Genomic DNA, 17,571 nt, shown 5'->3' on the forward strand with positions numbered 1-17,571 from the left:
GCCTACAGCCACCTTCTCCATCTGCTGCTGACACTTACCCCCTTCACTGCCTTCAATACCCCTTTCCTTGCTGTTTTTTCTCCGAAGTTGCTGAAGTCACTGATCCTTCTTTTCCCCAACAGTGGATTCATTTACCCTCCCTGAGCCTCTGGAAACACCCCTGGAAATCCAACCAGCCATGAAACACGTTGTTTGGCTCCTCTCTAAAAGCACAAGGAAAAGCTCTATCCCTTTCCCATCCCTGTTCTGTTCCCTCGAAGGACACCAGGCCTTGGAAGAGGTATTTTACTCCTGCTCCCTGAGCTGTCCCCAGCCCATGGCCCTTTAACCACAGCAGCCCTTGGTTTCAAACGGGCAGCAGCAGCAGAGGGAAGGACCGCGCTGCTTTATTGCTGGGACAGGACCGAGCTTTGGCTTCCTACCGGAGCAGCTGAGCGTTGCTGTGTGCTGGGAGGCCGCGGGCCGGAGCCTGCAGGAGGAGCTCTCCAGACGCCTGTCTCGGTCCCTTTTCCATCAGTGGGAGCTGCGTGTTCCGAGGGTGCTGCTCCATCCCCAGCCCGAGGGGCCGCCGCCTGCCCGCTCCTGCGGCTCAGCACTTCCAGTGACTTCTCAAACCTCTGCGTTGCCTTCCTCCTGCGCTCCAGCCTCCGCTCCTGCTGCTTCACGAACTGCTGCTGGAGCTGCTCGTGGAAACGCTCCGTCTTCCTTTTGGCCTCTTCAAAGTGCTTTGCCTTCGTGCAAGCAAATGCAAGATCTTCCAGTCAGCATCCCAACCATGCAAGAAAGAGTTCCAAGGGGATGCTTGTCTTTGGGAAGAGGGACATCCCACCACATCCCTCACTGTGCTCAAGGTGGCCTCCAGACATTCCTAAGTATAACTCTAACTTGCTCTGAAGAGCATTCAAACCATGCTGCCTCTGACTGCAATTCACATTGTGCCGCTGCAAGAAGCAGGTCTGGGGGACAGAACCATCACTCCCTGGCATTCTTCCTTCTCAAACCAGCCCCTCACACTGGTAACCAAAGGGCTGTGTTATCAGGCTGGCCAAGGCCAGTGTGGTCACCGGTTGAGTGGGCTCTCAACCCGCACTTACAGGGCAGATGAGCCTCACATCACCCGCACTACACAGGCTGGTTGTAACCCAGAGCTAATTCACCAGTGTCCACACTGCCCTGAGGCCTTGAACCCAGCATCATGAACACCGGCAGGCAGCAGGGAGGATCTCCTGAGCACACCCTGCCTGGAGGTTACCATCAGCCCTTGGAGTTGTGGGCTCAGGGAACACCCAGCCAAGGAGAAGGCGCTCTCATCCCTGTGAGCAGGAGCAAACCTCCAGTCAGGAGCTCTTGGTCACTGGTTCATGTCTCAAGGACAGATTTGAGCAAGAGACACAGGGAATCGAAACCATCAGACGTTCATTTCGGTGTTCGACTCTACCTGGCACATTCCCACAGGGGAGCCTATCTCATCTGCCATTGCTAATGAACCTGGTCCTGCTGGACCCAAAGAGGGAAGCTCTAAAGAGGGGCTCAGGCTGCTAAATGTTGTTAAACCTTTGCCGGGAGCCCACATGTCAGCACCTCACCCCTTCCTAGTACTTAACCCTCGGTCTCCCTACATAGGAACAAATCTAAGTCAGGTTAAGTCTGTAGCTTATGGCTCCAGACCCCAGCTCACTGGCAGGTAGGATGGGGCAGCAGCATTGCATCCTGAGGTCAGGCTGGAGGTGCAACCTTCCACACCAAAGGCAGCCCAGGAGCCTCGAGCTGCCTCCCCTGACCATTTGCCTCCTACTCCCCTGAAGAGATCCTCGGCACCCACATCCTCATCCATCAGGATGGAGGCCAAAGGGCTGAGGACCTCACCCATGGTTTAAGGACTCCAAGGCACAAACCCTTCCCTTGTGCTGACGGTGACCATGAACCCCATCCCAGGGCCCTGCAGGCAGTGGTGGCCTCACCTTCTTCTGCAGGAGCAGCAGAGTATGGCTGCTGCTGGAGCTGGACACCTGGCTCCTGAACCAGGCACTGTCCTGCTCGAGGTCCAAGTCTGCAAAGCTGCTCCAAGGGAGAGGGGGCTTCGTGTCACACAGAGCAGGGTGCAGGGGTGCTCAGCAGGACCCCTCTTCCCATAGACCCAGAGGCGTGAGAGTGCCCATGCCCCACGTGAGGGACCCCCATCCCTATGTGAGGGTGCCCATCCCCATGTGAGGGACCCCCATCCCCATGTGAGGGTCCCCCATGCCCATGTGAGGGTGCCCATCCCCCTGTGAGGGACCCCCATCCCCATGTGGGGGTCCCCCATCCCCATGTGAGGGTGCCCATCCCCATGTGAGGGTCCCCCATCCCCATATGAGGGTCCCCCATCCCCATGTGAGGGACCCCCATCCCCATATGAGGGTGCCCATCCCCATGTGAGGGTCCCCCATCCCCATATGAGGGTCCCCCATCCCCATGTGAGGGACCCCCATCCCCATATGAGGGTCCCCCATCCCCATGTGGACACCCGAGGTACCCAAGCCCTCACCGGGCCCCCCCAGGCTGCCGGCTCTGTGGCGGTGGGAAGAAGGTGATGCGAGGCCGCGCTCTGTCCTGCTCCGCCATGGCCCCGAGTGCTCTCTGCTGTGCTGGTTGCCATGGGAGGCCCCCGACACTCCCTGGTGCCCCGGCGCTCCCAGGCAGCAGAGCCTGGACTGACCCCTCTTGTCCCATCACCCAGCCCAGAGCCAGCTCTGGCAGCAGCTCTGCACCCGGTGAGCATCAGGACCCACAGCGACAGGACAAGGTGATGGGTTTGAACTGAAACAGGGGAGGCTCAGGTTGGCTCTAATGCAGAAGCTCTTCCCTGTGAGGGTGCTGAGGCGCTGGCACAGGGTGCCCAGAGAAGCTGTGGCTGCCCCATCCCTGGCAGTGTTCAAGGCCAGGTTGGACACAGGGGCTTGGAGCAAGCTGCTCTAGTGGAAGGGGTCCCTGCCCGTGGCAGGGGTTGGGACTGGAGGAGCTTTAAGGTCCCTTGAACCCAAACCAAGCTGGATTCTGTGATCTCTGCCAGGGGTGATTCTCCCTGTTTATGAAGTAAGAGCAGTACTGCTGCTCAGAGTACAAAGGAGCTGTTGTGGCCCCTTGGCAAGGCACCAAGGAAAAGCCAACAGCAGTTTTCCAGACCCGAGCCAGAGCATTAAAACTAAACTTATCCGAGGGGGCTGGAGCAGGGAATCTGTGCTCTGAACCCAGAGGATCTGCGGTACCACCAGGGAGGTGACTGGAGATAGAATCAGCACAGTTTAAGCTGTGAAGTTGGTTTTCACGTGTTCTGTGTCTCAGGGCACTGAGGGGGCCCCTGAAGCAGTCCCGTGCTGGGACAGGGTTGTTTTATCCCAGCACAAGCTGTGCTAGCGCAGGGCAGGAGCGAGCTGTGAGTCAGGATGTTTGGAGCGTTACCAGGGTTTGTTTTTCCTAACTGGGATGTAACTCCAGGTTTTGAGACAGCAGCTCCAAGCCCAGTCATCTGCTGCATTCCAGAGAGGGCAGGAAGAGACTCCAGCATCCGCCGTCATGGAACCATGGAGTCATGGAATGGTTTAGTGGGAAGGGACCTTGCAGCTCCTCCAGCTCCAACCCCTGCCACGGGCAGGGACACCTTCCACTAGAGCAGCTTGCTCCAAGCCCCTGTGTCCAACCTGGCCTTGAACACTGCCAGGGATGGGGCAGCCACAGCTTCTCTGGGCACCCTGTGCCAGTGGCACAGTTCTTTATCCCTCCGATACCGCAGTGACTGGAGCTCACACAGAGCCTGGGCCACCAGAGCATGGGCAGAAGTGAGCGCTAAGATCTGAGCCTGTAGAAGCTCTGCCTTTCTGGGGGATGTGCGCATCCCGTGCTCCTGCTCAACAGAAGGATAAACGATGTGGGCTGCAGGTTCCCGCAGGATACACCGCTGCCCTCGGCGCGGGGCACCCTGGGCTGGGCTGAGTGGGGTTTGTGTGTGCAGGGGCTGGGCTGGCTCTGGGGTTCTTTGCTTTCAGTGTTAGGCAGTTGTGCCCTGGGGCACCGGAGCAGAGCAGTGAGCGGGTGCCAGGCAGGGCGAGCAGGGAAGGCAGCAGCAACCCCAGGCTGGCAGGGGGGGGTCACAGCACTTCTGGAGGCGCTGAAGCAGAGGAGGGGCTGCAGGGGCCTGAAGGGTCTCCCTGTCCATCCCCTGGCCTCCAGCGGGGCTCGGGCTGTGTCCATCCCCCTCAGGTCCCACTCTGCACCGCTGGCCATAGCACCCTTCACGTTGTCCGGCCTCGGGCCTCACTGTCCTGCCACAGGGATGCATTTTCCTTCAGGTCTACCCTAAAAAAAGGTTTTTCCATGGTTTCAGCTCCAGAGCCGGGTGGTCCCTGGCACCGTGTGAGGACGGTGACGTGGTGGTGTCAGACCACAGCCCGCATGTGAGGGAAGGTGTCACTTGCTGCCTTTGGCTCCCAACTTAGCAAGTGCCCGTCCTGCTGCAGCTCTGAGCCTCCCGACATCCCTAGGGCAGCAGCTAATCCCCTGTCCTGAAACACAGATAATGTGAGCACAGTAAAGCCACCCTGATGTCCCATCCCCTGCATGGGGACACACTGCTCCTCCAGCAAGGGCAGCAGCTCCCAGCTCCCACGGCGCTCCATCACTGCCTCACAGGAGCATTGCAGCAGCAGTTTAACACCAGATCCAGAAGAAACTTCCCTCATAACAACACCACCCCATCGGACACACATCCCTTTCTCCCACCTGGAGCTCCTCGCCACCAGCACCTCCAGCACAGTGGGACCAAGCACATGGGGGTGCCACCCATCCCCACTGCTGCTGCATTCACGTGCCCATGCGGGGCCGTCCCCATCCTTCCCTGCCTCAGGGTCTGCTCCCCAGGAAGGTGGCTTCTGCGATGCCACCAGACCTGGCGCATGGGCACTGTGCCGGTGGGAAGCCTGATCCTTCCCAAGGCCGGAGCATTGGGATGCCACCGGGCTGAGGTCATGGCCTGAAATACCCATGAGAGGGCCACAGCTCCGGGCCAGCACCTTCATGGGCAGCACCACAGCCCCCAGCCCAGCTCCAGCCCCCAGCCCGCAGAGGGACCTGGCCACATCCTTGGAGCAGTGGGCATGGAAACCAGGGCCAGCAAAGCCCAGCTGAGCAACCGCCCCCAGTGGAACGGGTCCCTGCCCATGGCAGGGGTTGGGGCTGGAGGAGCTTTAAGGTCCCTTCAACCCAAACCAGGCTCGGTTCCATGCAGGCAGGATCTGGGCAGACCCTGGTGCCAGCAGATGGGTCCGGGGCCGGGATGGGCATTCCCTGGGGAAGGGCTCCGTGCCCACAGGCAGGTCCTGCTCCTCCCGTCCCTTGGCAAGGACAGCGCAGGTCTGGGGTCCCGGAATGTCCTGGGAGGGGTTTCCCCAAACCCATCCCTGCAGACACCCTGGGAGCGGCCTTTGGAGGGGAACTGGGAAACAAAAGCGACTCCCAACGCCGCCCGCTATGGGGCAGCCCCTGCAATGGGAGCCTGAGCGCCCGCAGGCTCACGGCCCTCGGCGTGCGCTGGGGAAGGAGCCGCTCCTGGGAGCCTTTGGGAAGTGCGCTGATGGGTGCAGCGCAGTCACCGCTCGGGAATGGGGAGGGAGCAGCGGCTCTGCCTGCGGGTGACGCGGCCGGGGGGAGGCACCGGCGGGCGCTGCTCCCCGGGACCGGGCAGGGCCACGCTGCGGGCACCACCCGGGCACCGGGTGCGGGTCCCAGGGCCCCGCGCTGCGGCACGGAGACGGCACCGGCCCTGGTGGGAGCAGCAGCGCCGGGAGCTGGGGCACCCGGGGGCTCCTGGGCCTCCGCGCGTTCCTGCACCGCGGGTTCAGAGAGCCACAGCCTGGGATGGGTGGAAGGGACCTTAAAGCTTCTCCAGCTCCAACTCCAACCCCTTCCACTAGAGCAGCTTGCTCCAAGCCCCTGTGTCCAACCTGGCCTTGAACACTGCCAGGGATGGGGCAGCCACAGCTTCTCTGGGCACCCTGTGCCAGCGCCTCAGCACCCTCCTCCCTGCCCCACCCGGGAATGACCCAGGAGCCGGGCGGAGCACGACAAAAATAGAGCTTTATTTTGGGACAAGGGCAACCAGAGCAGGGCCCTTCGCCCGCCGCGGTGCCGGTGCCGCTGAACCCGCGCTGGACGTCCCTTTGCTGTCCCGGAGCGATGCGAGCGGGTCCGAGCCGTCCCCGTCCCCTTTGCTGGGCTCCGGCCCTGCCGCTCTGCTGCTCCAGCCTCGGCACGCCGGGAACGGTGGGGCTGGAGCTGGGGTGGCCGCAGGACACGGGGGGGACGGGGACAAAGGGGGGACACGGACCTGGCCCTGGCATTTGTTCAGCCATGAGAACCGCGTGTACACGGCCCCGGGTGTACCCCAGCCAGCAGAGCAGTCACACACACGTGTGCGCACACGTGCACACAGACACACATGTGCACACATACATGTGCACACACAGACATACACATGTGCACACAAACATACATGCGCACACAGACATACATGTGCACACATACATGTGCGCACATACATGTGCACACACAGACATACACCTGTGCACACAGACATACATGTGTGGGCACACACTGCGCTGTGATAGCATCCAGATGCATGGAGCTGTGTATCCACAGCCGTGTCCCCAAGTGTGCCCAGCCTGGGGACACACATGTAGAGCCATGGCACACACATGTAGGTACGTGCCAGCAGTACCTGTCACACACGGGTCTGTGCAGATCTGGGTACATGTGGAGGTGCATCTGCACACACAGCTCCTGTGCACACCAACACACACATGTTCCGTGCACAGACACGTGCGCAGGGACACGCCTGTGCACAGCAGGCTCTGCACACGCAGCAACACACTCGCACACACAACACCCGTGCACACAGACACGTTCCTATGTACAGAGCGCACATGAGACCTGCTGGAACACACGGAGCTGCACAGCAGCACGTGTGCCCCAGGCACGCACGGCAGCACACAGGGCCTGTGCACGCAGAGCTCTGCATGGGCCCCCTCGCACACCGGAGCTGTGTACATCAACACACGTGTGCGCAGGGCTGAGCACACCAAGACACGCGCACGCGGTGCTGTGCACACCAGCACACACGTGTGCAGTGCCGGGCACACCAGCACATGTGCACACAGCGCTGAGCACCTCAGCAAGCCCGTGTGCACAGCTCTGTGCACGTGCAGAGCCCTGCGACCCAGCAGACACGCTGCACACAGAGCTGTGCACGGCAGCACACACGTGCAGTGCCGCACGCACCAGCACACCCGGCTCTGTGCACACCAGCAAACACGCGTACACACAGTACTGTGATGTGCACAGGGCCACGCACACCATCAGTTGTGTTCACACAGACCTGTGCGCACCAGCACTGCTCTGTGCACAGCACCATGCTCCTCGGCACATCCATGTGCACACAGAGCTGTGCACACCAGCACACCCATCACTGTGCATGCCAGCACACACATCACTGTGCATGCCAGCACACACATGCACACACACCGTGCACACCAGACGTGTTCACACCTGCACACCCGTGTGCACAGCCGTCACGGTGAGCTCAGCACACCCATGTGCACACATCACTGTGCACACCAGCACACACACCATGCACACCAGACGTGTTCACACCTGCACACCCGTGTGCACACACATCATGGTGAGCTCAGCACACCCATGTGCACACATCACTGTGCACACCAGCACACACACACCGTGCACACCAGACGTGTTCACACATCACACCCATGTGCATGGACATCATGGTGAGCTCAGCACACCCATGTGCACACATCACTGTGCGCACCAGCACACACACACCGTGCACACCAGACGTGTTCACACATCACACCCGAGTGCACACACATCACGGTGAGCTCAGCACACCCATGTGCACACACACCATGCACACCAGACGTGTTCACACATCACACCCAAGCGCACAGCCGTCACGGTGAGCTCAGCACACCCACGTGCACACATCACTGTGCACACCAGCACACACACACCGTGCACACCAGACGTGTTCACACATCACACCCGTGTGCACGCACATCATGGTGAGCTCAGCACACCCATGTGCACACATCACTGTGCACACCAGCACACACACACCGTGCACACCAGACGTGTTCACACATCACACCCGTGTGCACGCACATCATGGTGAGCTCAGCACACCCATGTGCACACACACCGTGCACACCAGCACACACACACCGTGCACACCAGATGTGTTCACACATCACACCCGTGTGCACGCACATCATGGTGAGCTCAGCACACCCATGTGCACACACACCGTGCACACCAGACGTGTTCACACATCACACCCGAGTGCACACACATCACGGTGAGCTCAGCACACCCATGTGCACACATCACTGTGCACACCAGCACACACACCGTGCACACCAGACATGTTCACACATCACACCTGTGTGCACGCACACCATGGTGAGCTCAGCACACCCATGTGCACACACACCGTGCACACCGGACGTGTTCACACATCACACCCAAGTGCACAGCCGTCACGGTGAGCTCAGCACACCCGCGTGCTGCACCGTCACCACCATGGCTCCCGAGCCCGGCTCCGCGCTGTCCCTCCTCATGGCTGCGGTGCCCGGGCCCAGCGCCCCGCGAGGAGCCGGGGCTGGTGGAGCAGGAGCAGCCCGGCCAGCGCCAGCGCGGTGCCCGCGTAGCTGAGCCCGCTCAGGCGGGTGCCGAACACGAGGCGCGACAGCAGCAGGTTCCCCACCACGGTGACGCTGCCCAGCACGTGCACGGTGAGCGCGGAGGTGAGGGCCAGGACGCGCGACGTGGCCAGGTTGTAGAGCACGGAGCCCAGGCAGCTGAGCAGCACCCAGCCCCACAGGGTGCTGTCGTAGTGCAGGACCCCGTCCCAGGAGGGCCCCACTTCCAGCACCACCGCAGCCCCCAGGAGCAGGCAGAAGCTGGGCAGGGACGTCAGGCAGAGCAGGGAGAGTGCATCCAGCCGGTCCTCCTGCAGCAGGACACCTGTGGGGACACGGGACAGTCAGTGGGGATGGCCCCCGGGGAACACCTGCACCCAGAGGGGCACCCACCAGCATGAGCCCTTGTGCCCAGGGCCCAAATCACAGAACCAACCAGGCTGGAAAAGCCCTTTAAGCTCTCCCAGTCCAACCCTTCCCAGCACTGCCAAGGCCACCACTGCCCCATGGCACTGGGGCCTCATCTCCACGGGGTGTGAACACTTGCAGGGCCGGTGACTGCAGCCCTGCCCTGGGCAGCCTGTTCCAATGCCTGAGCACCCTCTGGGGCAGGAATTGTTCCTCAGCTCCATCTAAACCTGCCCTGGGGCAGCTTGAGGCCGTTTCCTCTTGTCCCATCCCTTGTTCCTTGGGAGCAGAGCCCAGCCCCTCCTGGCTCCATCCTCCTCTCAGGCAGTTGTAGGGAGCCATCAGGTCCCCCCTGAGCCTTCTCTTCTCCACACTGAACCCCCCAGGTCCCTCAGCCCTTCCCCATCACACTTGGGCTTCAGGCCCTGCACCAGCTCCAGTGCCCTTCTCTGGCCCCGCTCCAGCACCTCAATGCCTCTTGTGAGAGGCTCAGAGCTGAACACAGTCACTAGGAAGGGGGAACTGGGGAACTGGGGGTGCCCTGGGTCAGGGGATGCCCCAGGAGCAGGATGGATGGAGCCGGTTCCTGGTCCTGTCCTGCAGTTTCCATGCCCATCTCCTCATCCTGCACCACTCCCGGGCACTGTCCCCCCTCTCTGGGTCACCAGAGGACAGCAGGCACAGCCAGGGGGGCTGCACAGGGGGGCACATGTTGTGTACCCAGCGCCACTCACCATGTCCCAGGTGGGTGCTGAGGGAGCCCATGGATGGGACTGGGCGGTTTGGGTGTTCCAACACTATGGCACTGCCACCCCCCAGGGCCCCAGGACATGGGGCAGTGTCACTGGGAGCCAGCCACAGGGACACCAGCGCATTTGTCACCAACAAAGCAGGGTCACACCAGGTCATGGCACCATGCTGGAGGTGGCTGGTGGGTGTGGGTGACACTGGGGTGACACCAGGGACAGGGTGGTACTAGAGTGACACAGGGTGATCACCGGAGTGATGCCAGGGACAGGGTGGGCAAGGGTGGCACTGGGGTGGCACCAGGAACAGGGTGGGCAGCGAGTGATGCCAGGGCCAGGAATGCAATTGATGGCCCTGGAATTGGGGTGGGACTAGGGCTAAAGTAGCATCAGGAGCCAAAGTGCCCGAGGGTTGGGGTGGCGCTGGTGCCAGGGAGCAGCACCAGCACCAGGGTGGTGCTGGGTGCCACCAGCACTCCTGTGCCCTGAGGGCTGTGATGGGGAGGGCATGCGGGCAGGGCAGGGGACAGGCAGGACAGGGGACAGGCAGCACACGGGGCGGGCAGGACAGGGGACGGGCAGGACACGGGGCAGGACGGGGCGGGCAGGGCAGGGGACGGGCAGGACAGGGGACAGGCAGCACACGGGGCGGGCAGGACAGGGGACAGGCAGGACAGGGGACAGGCAGCACACGGGGCGGGCAGGGCAGGGGACAGGCAGGACGGGGCGGGCAGGGCAGGGGAGAGGCAGCACACGGGGCGGAGGAGCGGCACTTACTCTGCTGGATGGACTTGAGGGCGCGGAGCACGGCAGCAGCCAGCAGGAAGCCGCAGCCGGGCTGGTGGCCGCTGGCGATGGCGCAGGCGGCCCCGGCGCACACGGGCCCCATGGCCACGTACTGCAGCGGGTGGTGCCGCCGGCGCCCCAGCACCCGCGACAGCAGCAGCGTCACCAGCGGCGTGGTGACAGCCACCGCCTGCGCCACGTCCAGCGGCACGGAGCTCAGGCCCAGGTTGCCCATGGCCACGCTGGTGCAGAAGGTGATGCTGAGCAGGTAGATCCTGGCGCGGTGCCGCGGGGCCGGTGGCGCCAGCCCCCGCGCCCAGCCCAGCGCCTGCCCCACGGCCGCCCCCGACAGCATGTGCAGAGCCGACAGCAGCAGCGGGTACCGGAACCCGTGCGCCGAGAAGATCCATTTGTTGAGGCCGGCCATGGTGGTGCCGGTGCCCAGCCAGGCCAGCACCGTCAGGGTCAGCGGCACCGACGGCCACGGCGGGGCCCGACCGCCCTGCGCCTGCCCCGGGTCCGGCTTCCAGGGCCGGCGGCTGCCCTCGGCGGTGGTTGGCATCATCGCTGCCTCATCGCCGCGCCGGGACCGCGGGCACATGGGCACCGGCTCCGCTCCCCGCCGCTGCCACCCTGCGCTCTGCCCCGTCCTCCCGCGCCGAGCTCGGCCGCCGGTGGTGCTGGTGCTGCCGGTGGCGGTGCCGGATCCGCCCGGTGCCCGCTGTCAGGGCTCAGCCGCGGGGCGCTGCTGCCATGTGCGAGGGCGGCGATGCCAGCGGCGAGCGGGAAGTTTGGCGATGGCGGGAGGGAGGGAGCGGCCGCGGGGAGGCTCCTCCCCGGCTCCGCGTCAGCGCCGCCCGGGCGGGGGCACCGGCTCCGCGTCAGAGCCCCCCGGTGCGGCTGCCCCCGCGGCGGGGACACCGCGACCCCGACCCGCAGCGCCCGGCACCGCCTCCAGGGGCTGGGGCTGGGTTAAAGCCCTGGAGCAGGGCTGGGACGCACCCGGGAGGCGGCACCGCGGCCACCACGGGGCCCCAACGCTTGGGGTTGGAGGGCGCCCAATGCGTCCCGCCCAGAGGATGGCCCTGGCTGTGACTCACGGGGGATGTGCTCCGGCTCAGGCTGCCCAGAGCCGGCCGCTTTGGGCACCCCAAATACTGCCTCCAGCAGCTGCTGCCCCATCCACTCACAGAGCTGCTGCTCTGGGTGCTTCCATCCCACCATGCACAAAGGACACAGGGCATCGTGTGTCCCCCCTCCTCTCCCTTCTCCCCCCCCCCCAGGGCAGATCTGGGGTGCTGGCACCCAGGCGCAGGAAAGCAGGAGGCAGGAGATAGCAGGGTCTGTGCCTGGGCAGGCAGTTCATTGCCATCACCCCTATCCTCTACCACTCGGTGAGGCGCAGGATGAGGGTCTCCCCATCGCAGGGTCTGTAGTCACCAACACCTGTGGAGAGAGGGACAGCCCCGGGTGGGAAAGTGGCCGTGGGGACAGCCAGGAACCCCCTGCCTCCCGTGGGTTCCGTCACTCACCCATCTGCAGGCTGGTGCTGGGCGCAGTGAGGAGCTGCCAGTACGTGCGCTTCTGCTGCTGCGCCTCCAGCCCCAGCACCCCGCTCAGGTAGGGGCCCTGGGGGGTGTCCCGGGTGTCAAACCTGGCGGGGGGCAGATGAGGGTGAGGGTCCAGCCCCAGCACTGCCGGGTGGATGAGCCCGCGGATGGGTGCACAGCGCACGGCCACGCTGGGTGTGAGGGTCACATACGTGAAGTCGGGGGGTCCCTGCTCAGTGGCCGCCCTAAGCACATCCAGGAGGGTGGCACCGGCGGGTACAAGCACCGGGTGGTCGTAGAGCCAGCGCTCGGGACACGGTGGCAGAGGACACTCCACCACCAGCCGCACCGTCTTGTTCCCCGGCAGCTCCGACAGCGGCTCGGGGCTGATGGGCGTCAGTGTGTCTGCGAGAAGCCATCACGGTGCTGATGGGCACCAGGCCACCACCGCAGTGCCAGCGGTGCCCGTGCCCCCCCCAGCTGTCCCCAGCTCCTACCCAGCTCCTCCTCGCAGCGCATGGAGGAGATGTCCAGGTAGGAGCGGCCGTAGAGCACCGGCAGCGCCTGTGCCAGCGTGGCGGCGGTGCTGAAGGCGTCCACGTGCTGCAGTAGCGCAGCCATGGCCCGGCCGTACGGAGCCTGCGCCTCGCACGAGTTGGTGGCGATGAAGACCTGGAGCCAGAGGGAAGAAGGGGATGGGGCAGCGTCCCGAGGAGGGAGGCGGCTCAGAGCACTGGGCTGTGGGCACCACAGTGAGCTGAGCACTGCCTCTGCCCCAGTACCCACATCTGCACCCATACCCCTGCTTATAGAGCCATAGGATCACAGAGTGAAAGGGAAAGGCTGGAAAGGATCCTAAAACTCACTCAGTCCCAACCCCCTGCCATGGTCATGGGGAGCTTCCCATCACCCAACACCCCTTCTCCTCAGGGCTGCTCCATCCCATTTCCACCCCGCCTTTGTGCCCTGACTCAGAGGCATGACATTGCACTTGGCCTTCTTGAACCTCATGATGTTCACACTGTGTCTATGCTCACACCCATGTCTACACCCATGTCCCAAACCCATAACCCATGCTGGTGTCCCCCCACACTGGACACCCACCTGCATGGCCCAGGGGGTGCTGTAGACGTTGCCGAAGAAGCCATCCTCGCCCTGTGCCTCCACCATCCTCTTCCTCGCCTCGTGCACCGCTCCCCGCAGCTCCGCCGCCAGCGTGGACCCCACCAGCCGCTCCTGCTCCAGGCAGGTGAAGGCCATTGCCACCACTGCCTCTGTGTCTGTGGGGACAGGGTGTCACCACGCAGCCACACACCCACCCTCGGTGCCACCACCCCACCGATCCCCAGGGACCCTTTACCTACGGCACTGCCGGCACTGTACCCGAACTTGGCGTGCTGCTCAGCGGCCAGGAGCCGGCGGATCACCTCCTCCCGCACCCGCTTGTGGTGCACGCACAGCGCCAGCACACCCAGGCCGTACTGGTAGTAACTGGTGATGGGGTGGCCGTGCCGCCTGGAGCCTGGGGACAAGGGCTTGTGTCACTGTGGCCAGGTGGGTGCTCGCTGTGGTCATGCCATGGGGCTGCTCTCACCTGCCCAGTCCTCCTCCAGGTAATACTTGAGCCACGTCACCAGTGAGCGCAGCAGCTTGTGCTCCAGCGGGGAACACGTGGCCCTCAGCCCCAGCAGGTACAGTGCCAGCCGCCCCGTCTCCAGCCACTCCGCATCAGTGCTCCTGCAAACACCCCGTCATCCCCCGCAGCACACCAGTACCCATCACCCCTGCAGCACACCAGTACCCATCACCCCTGCAGCACACCAGTACCCATCACCCCTGCAGCACATCAGTACCCATCACCCCTGCAGCACACCAGTACCCATCACCCCTGCAGCACACCAGTACCCATCACCCCTGCAGCACACCAGTACCCATCACCCCTGCAGCACATCAGTACCCATCACCCCTGCAGCACACCGGTACCCGTCACCCCTGCAGCACACCGGCACCCATCATCCCCACTGCAGCACACCAGTACCCATCAACCCCCCCCACAGCACACCGGTACCCATCACCCCCACTGCAGCACACCAGCACCCATCATCCCCCCCCGCAGCACACCGGTACCCATCACCCCCACTGCAGCACACCAGTACCCATCAACCCCCCCCGCAGCACACTGGTACCCATCACCTCCCCTGCAGCACACCGGCACCCATCATCCCCCCCACAGCACACCGGTACCCATCACCCCCACTGCAGCACACCAGTACCCATCAACCCCCCCCGCAGCACACTGGTACCCATCACCCTTGCAGCACACCAGCACCCACCACCCCCACTGCAGCACACCGGTACCCGTCACCCCCCCCACTGCAGTGGTGCTCATCACCCTGCCAGCAGAGGGGACTGTCCCTGTGTGGAACACACACGTACGTGCTGTGCTCGGTGTCTGCAGCATGGTGCTGGGGATCTCCAGCTGCCTGCAGGCTCCTGTGGGGACTCGGTGTCAGCGGAAGGCCAGGGGACACCCCGCAGTGACGCAGGGGACACGCGGGGTGCCCCACAGGACCTACAGGCCGTAGCGGTGCTGGAAGGCATCCTGCAGCCGCTCCAGGTACTGCTGCTCCCGGCGCAGGTCGTGCTCCCCGGCCAGGCGAAGCGCCAGGTACACGCTGGGGTCAGGGTCCCGCTCAGGATCCGCAGCCAGCGCCAGCAGCCGGGAGCTCAGAGCCCGCAGCACGGCCGCCTGCCCCGGGGCTTCTACCGGCCCCAGCAGGGAGCAGAGGGTGAGGGGGGCAGGAATGCCCCGGGGCACCTGCAGCACCCAGCACCGGTGGTGTGGGGCTGTGGTGGTGATGGAGACCCAGCACCCAAACGCTGCTGTGTGGCCCTGCCCTCTGCAACCCCCCTTCAGGTCCCCAGAGCTCAAGTCTCTGCCCCGAAATGGGAAATAAACATAAATGACACGAAGCAGGAGTGTGGAGAGCCCAAGGCAACCCACGGGGCTGGCGGGGGACTGGCAGGGCTGCCCTGTCCCCAGGGACATGGGTGGTTGGGGGCTGCAGGCGCTGGGAGGAAGGGGGCACAGGAATAAAGCTTAACCCCATAGAGCTCAGCCCTGGGCAAGCCATCACCAGAGCGGTTTCACCCGGCCAGCATCTGCCCCAGAGCCAGGGCACGGGGCTGGAGCACAGGATGGGGCTCGTGTCACTGCTCCTCAGGGACCTGCTCAGCAGGGGGGAGCCCCCGGGGGGGCTGCGGGGTGTGCCCGTGGCCATACTCACCGCAGAGCCGGGCGGGCAGGACCGCAGCCTGCAGCAGCATCAGGAGCAGCCACATGCTGCAGCGGGACGGCGGGTGCTGTGCCATGGCTCAGCACAGCGCGACGGGGTGAGCTGGGACAGAGCCGGGGACAGGGAGGTGTCACAAGAGGCTGTTTCCGCACACTGGAGCCGAGTCAGCAGGAACAGGGAAGAACTTCGGCTGGAGGTGAAGAGAAGGGAAATGAAGCCCGACCCCCGCGGGGCAGAGATAAGGAATTCCCGGCCCCCCTTCCCTCCCAGCTCCCCGACCCAGCGCAGCCCGGGTCAGCACGGGGTGGCCCTGCCCTGAGCCGGGGCAGCGAGACCTGAACCCCTGCCTGGGTCAGAGCCACCGGTCAAAGTCAGCAGCGAGAGATGGGGCTGGGAATCCCGTGCTCCCGCGCCCTCCGGGAGCCGTGACTCGCTGTCCGCATGGAACTGCAAACAAGGATTAACCAGCCCAGCACGGCAGCGGGTGCGGGGGGCTGAGCCCCACCAGGTAAACCCTGCCGTGGGGTCCCAGGGTGCTGCTGGGGACCCCCAGGCTCAGGGCAGGTGCTGGGCTGTGGGGACTGGCTCCTGTGCCCCACAGAACCCCTGCACACGGTGGGGGCTGAGGACGTGGCTCCTGGCATCTACAGGACACAGTGGGGAACCCAGGGAGCGCCCATGGGTGTCCCACTAGTGACAGGGGCAGGAGGTGACCCACGTCCCAGGGGCAGCTGCTCTCTGGAGGGCGGTGGGGAGGGATGAGGGTGCAGGAGGGCGCATGGCACCAACAGCACCCAGAGGCACCAGGGGCGGGTGAAGCACCCAGAGCGGCTGCAGCCTGCAGTGGGGACAAGAGCAGCTCCAGGGACACACCAGGGTCAGGTCCAAGCCCTCATTACCCATAGCCCCACACGGCACCACACAAACCAGCAGAGAATCAGCCTGGGTTGGGCTGAAAGGGCCTCAAATCTCTTCCAGCTCCATGCCCGACCCTGGGCAGGGACACCTGACACTGGGCAAACATCAAACTGCTTCAACAGCCGTCACCCTGAGAGCGTCCCGTCCCGGTGGATGTTCAGGGGATGCTCAGGTGCCACCAGCACGGCAGCACTGGGCCAGGAGAACACCCCCAGGAAAGCAGAGCCAGCAGAACCTCAACTCCTCTCTTCCATCAACCCCTGCCACCTTGGAATTGTTCCTTTTCCCCATTTTTGGTCTGGTGGTTTGGTTTGTTTCAATGCAAACAGCTCATTCCAGTGAAAACAGTGGGGCTGAGGAGCCCCCTCTGTGCTGGGAGCTGTAGGTTACAACCCCTCAGTGCTCAGTGCTGTTGGTTACAACCCCTCAGTGCTGGGAGCTGTTGGTTATAACCCCTCAGTGCTCAGTGCTGTTGGTTATAACCCCTCAGTGCTCAGTGCTGTTGGTTATAACCCCTCAGTGCTCAGGGCTGTTGGTTATAACCCCTCAGTGCTCAGTGCTGTTGGTTACAACCCCTCAGTGCTCAGTGCTGTTGGTTACAACCCCTCAGTGCTCAGTGCTGTTGGTTACAACCCCTCAGTGCTGTCGGTTATAACCCCTCAGTGCTCAGTGCTGTTGGTTATAACCCCTCAGTGCTCAGTGCTGTCGGTTATAACCCCTCAGTGCTCAGTGCTGTCGGTTATAACCCCTCAGTGCTCAGTGCTGTCGGTTATAACCCCTCAGTGCTCAGTGCTGTCGGTTATAACCCCTCAGTGCTCAGTGCTGTCGGTTATAACCCCTCAGTGCTCAGTGCTGTCGGTTATAACCCCTCAGTGCTCAGTGCTGTTGGTTATAACCCCTCAGTGCTCAGTGCTGTTGGTTATAACCCCTCAGTGCTCAGTGCTGTCGGTTATAACCCCTCAGTGCTGTCGGTTATAACCCCTCAGTGTTCAGTGCTGTCGGTTATAACCCCTCAGTGCTCAGTGCTGTTGGTTATAACCCCTCAGTGCTGGGAGCTGTTGGTTATAACCCCTCAGTGCTCAGTGCTGTTGGTTATAACCCCTCAGTGCTCAGTGCTGTC

At 63.5% G+C, this 17,571-nt stretch overlaps 3 protein-coding genes across 3 annotated transcripts; all 3 read right to left on the reverse strand.

The window, feature by feature from the left end:
- Nucleotides 1-218: 218 nt before the first annotated feature.
- Nucleotides 219-2,905, reverse strand: LOC134167434 (uncharacterized). Its single transcript, XM_062626090.1, has 3 exons — nt 2,528-2,905; nt 1,962-2,058; nt 219-731 (listed from the first exon to the last, which is right to left on the reverse strand). Exons 1-3 carry the CDS (start codon nt 2,710-2,712, stop codon nt 387-389), a joined length of 627 nt encoding a protein of 208 aa, XP_062482074.1. The 5' UTR covers nt 2,713-2,905; the 3' UTR covers nt 219-386.
- A 5,712-nt stretch (nt 2,906-8,617) lies between these two features.
- On the reverse strand, nt 8,618-11,380 carry SLC35E4 (solute carrier family 35 member E4). The gene is made up of 2 exons (XM_062626091.1): nt 10,679-11,380; nt 8,618-9,072 (listed from the first exon to the last, which is right to left on the reverse strand). The coding sequence occupies exons 1-2, from the start codon at nt 11,286-11,288 to the stop codon at nt 8,663-8,665; spliced, it is 1,020 nt and encodes a 339-aa protein (XP_062482075.1). The 5' UTR covers nt 11,289-11,380; the 3' UTR covers nt 8,618-8,662.
- A 649-nt stretch (nt 11,381-12,029) lies between these two features.
- Nucleotides 12,030-15,739, reverse strand: TCN2 (transcobalamin 2). Its single transcript, XM_062626083.1, has 10 exons — nt 15,525-15,739; nt 14,814-15,000; nt 14,674-14,730; nt 13,832-13,974; nt 13,598-13,759; nt 13,342-13,517; nt 12,735-12,909; nt 12,450-12,642; nt 12,220-12,341; nt 12,030-12,133 (listed from the first exon to the last, which is right to left on the reverse strand). Exons 1-10 carry the CDS (start codon nt 15,607-15,609, stop codon nt 12,072-12,074), a joined length of 1,362 nt encoding a protein of 453 aa, XP_062482067.1. The 5' UTR covers nt 15,610-15,739; the 3' UTR covers nt 12,030-12,071.
- Nucleotides 15,740-17,571: the final 1,832 nt, after the last annotated feature.

This window comes from Pezoporus occidentalis, unplaced genomic scaffold, assembly GCF_034315485.1.
Source record: "Pezoporus occidentalis ecotype Australia unplaced genomic scaffold, CSIRO_AGI_Poc_V1 ctg289, whole genome shotgun sequence".
Taxonomy (NCBI): Eukaryota; Metazoa; Chordata; class Aves; order Psittaciformes; family Psittacidae; genus Pezoporus; species Pezoporus occidentalis.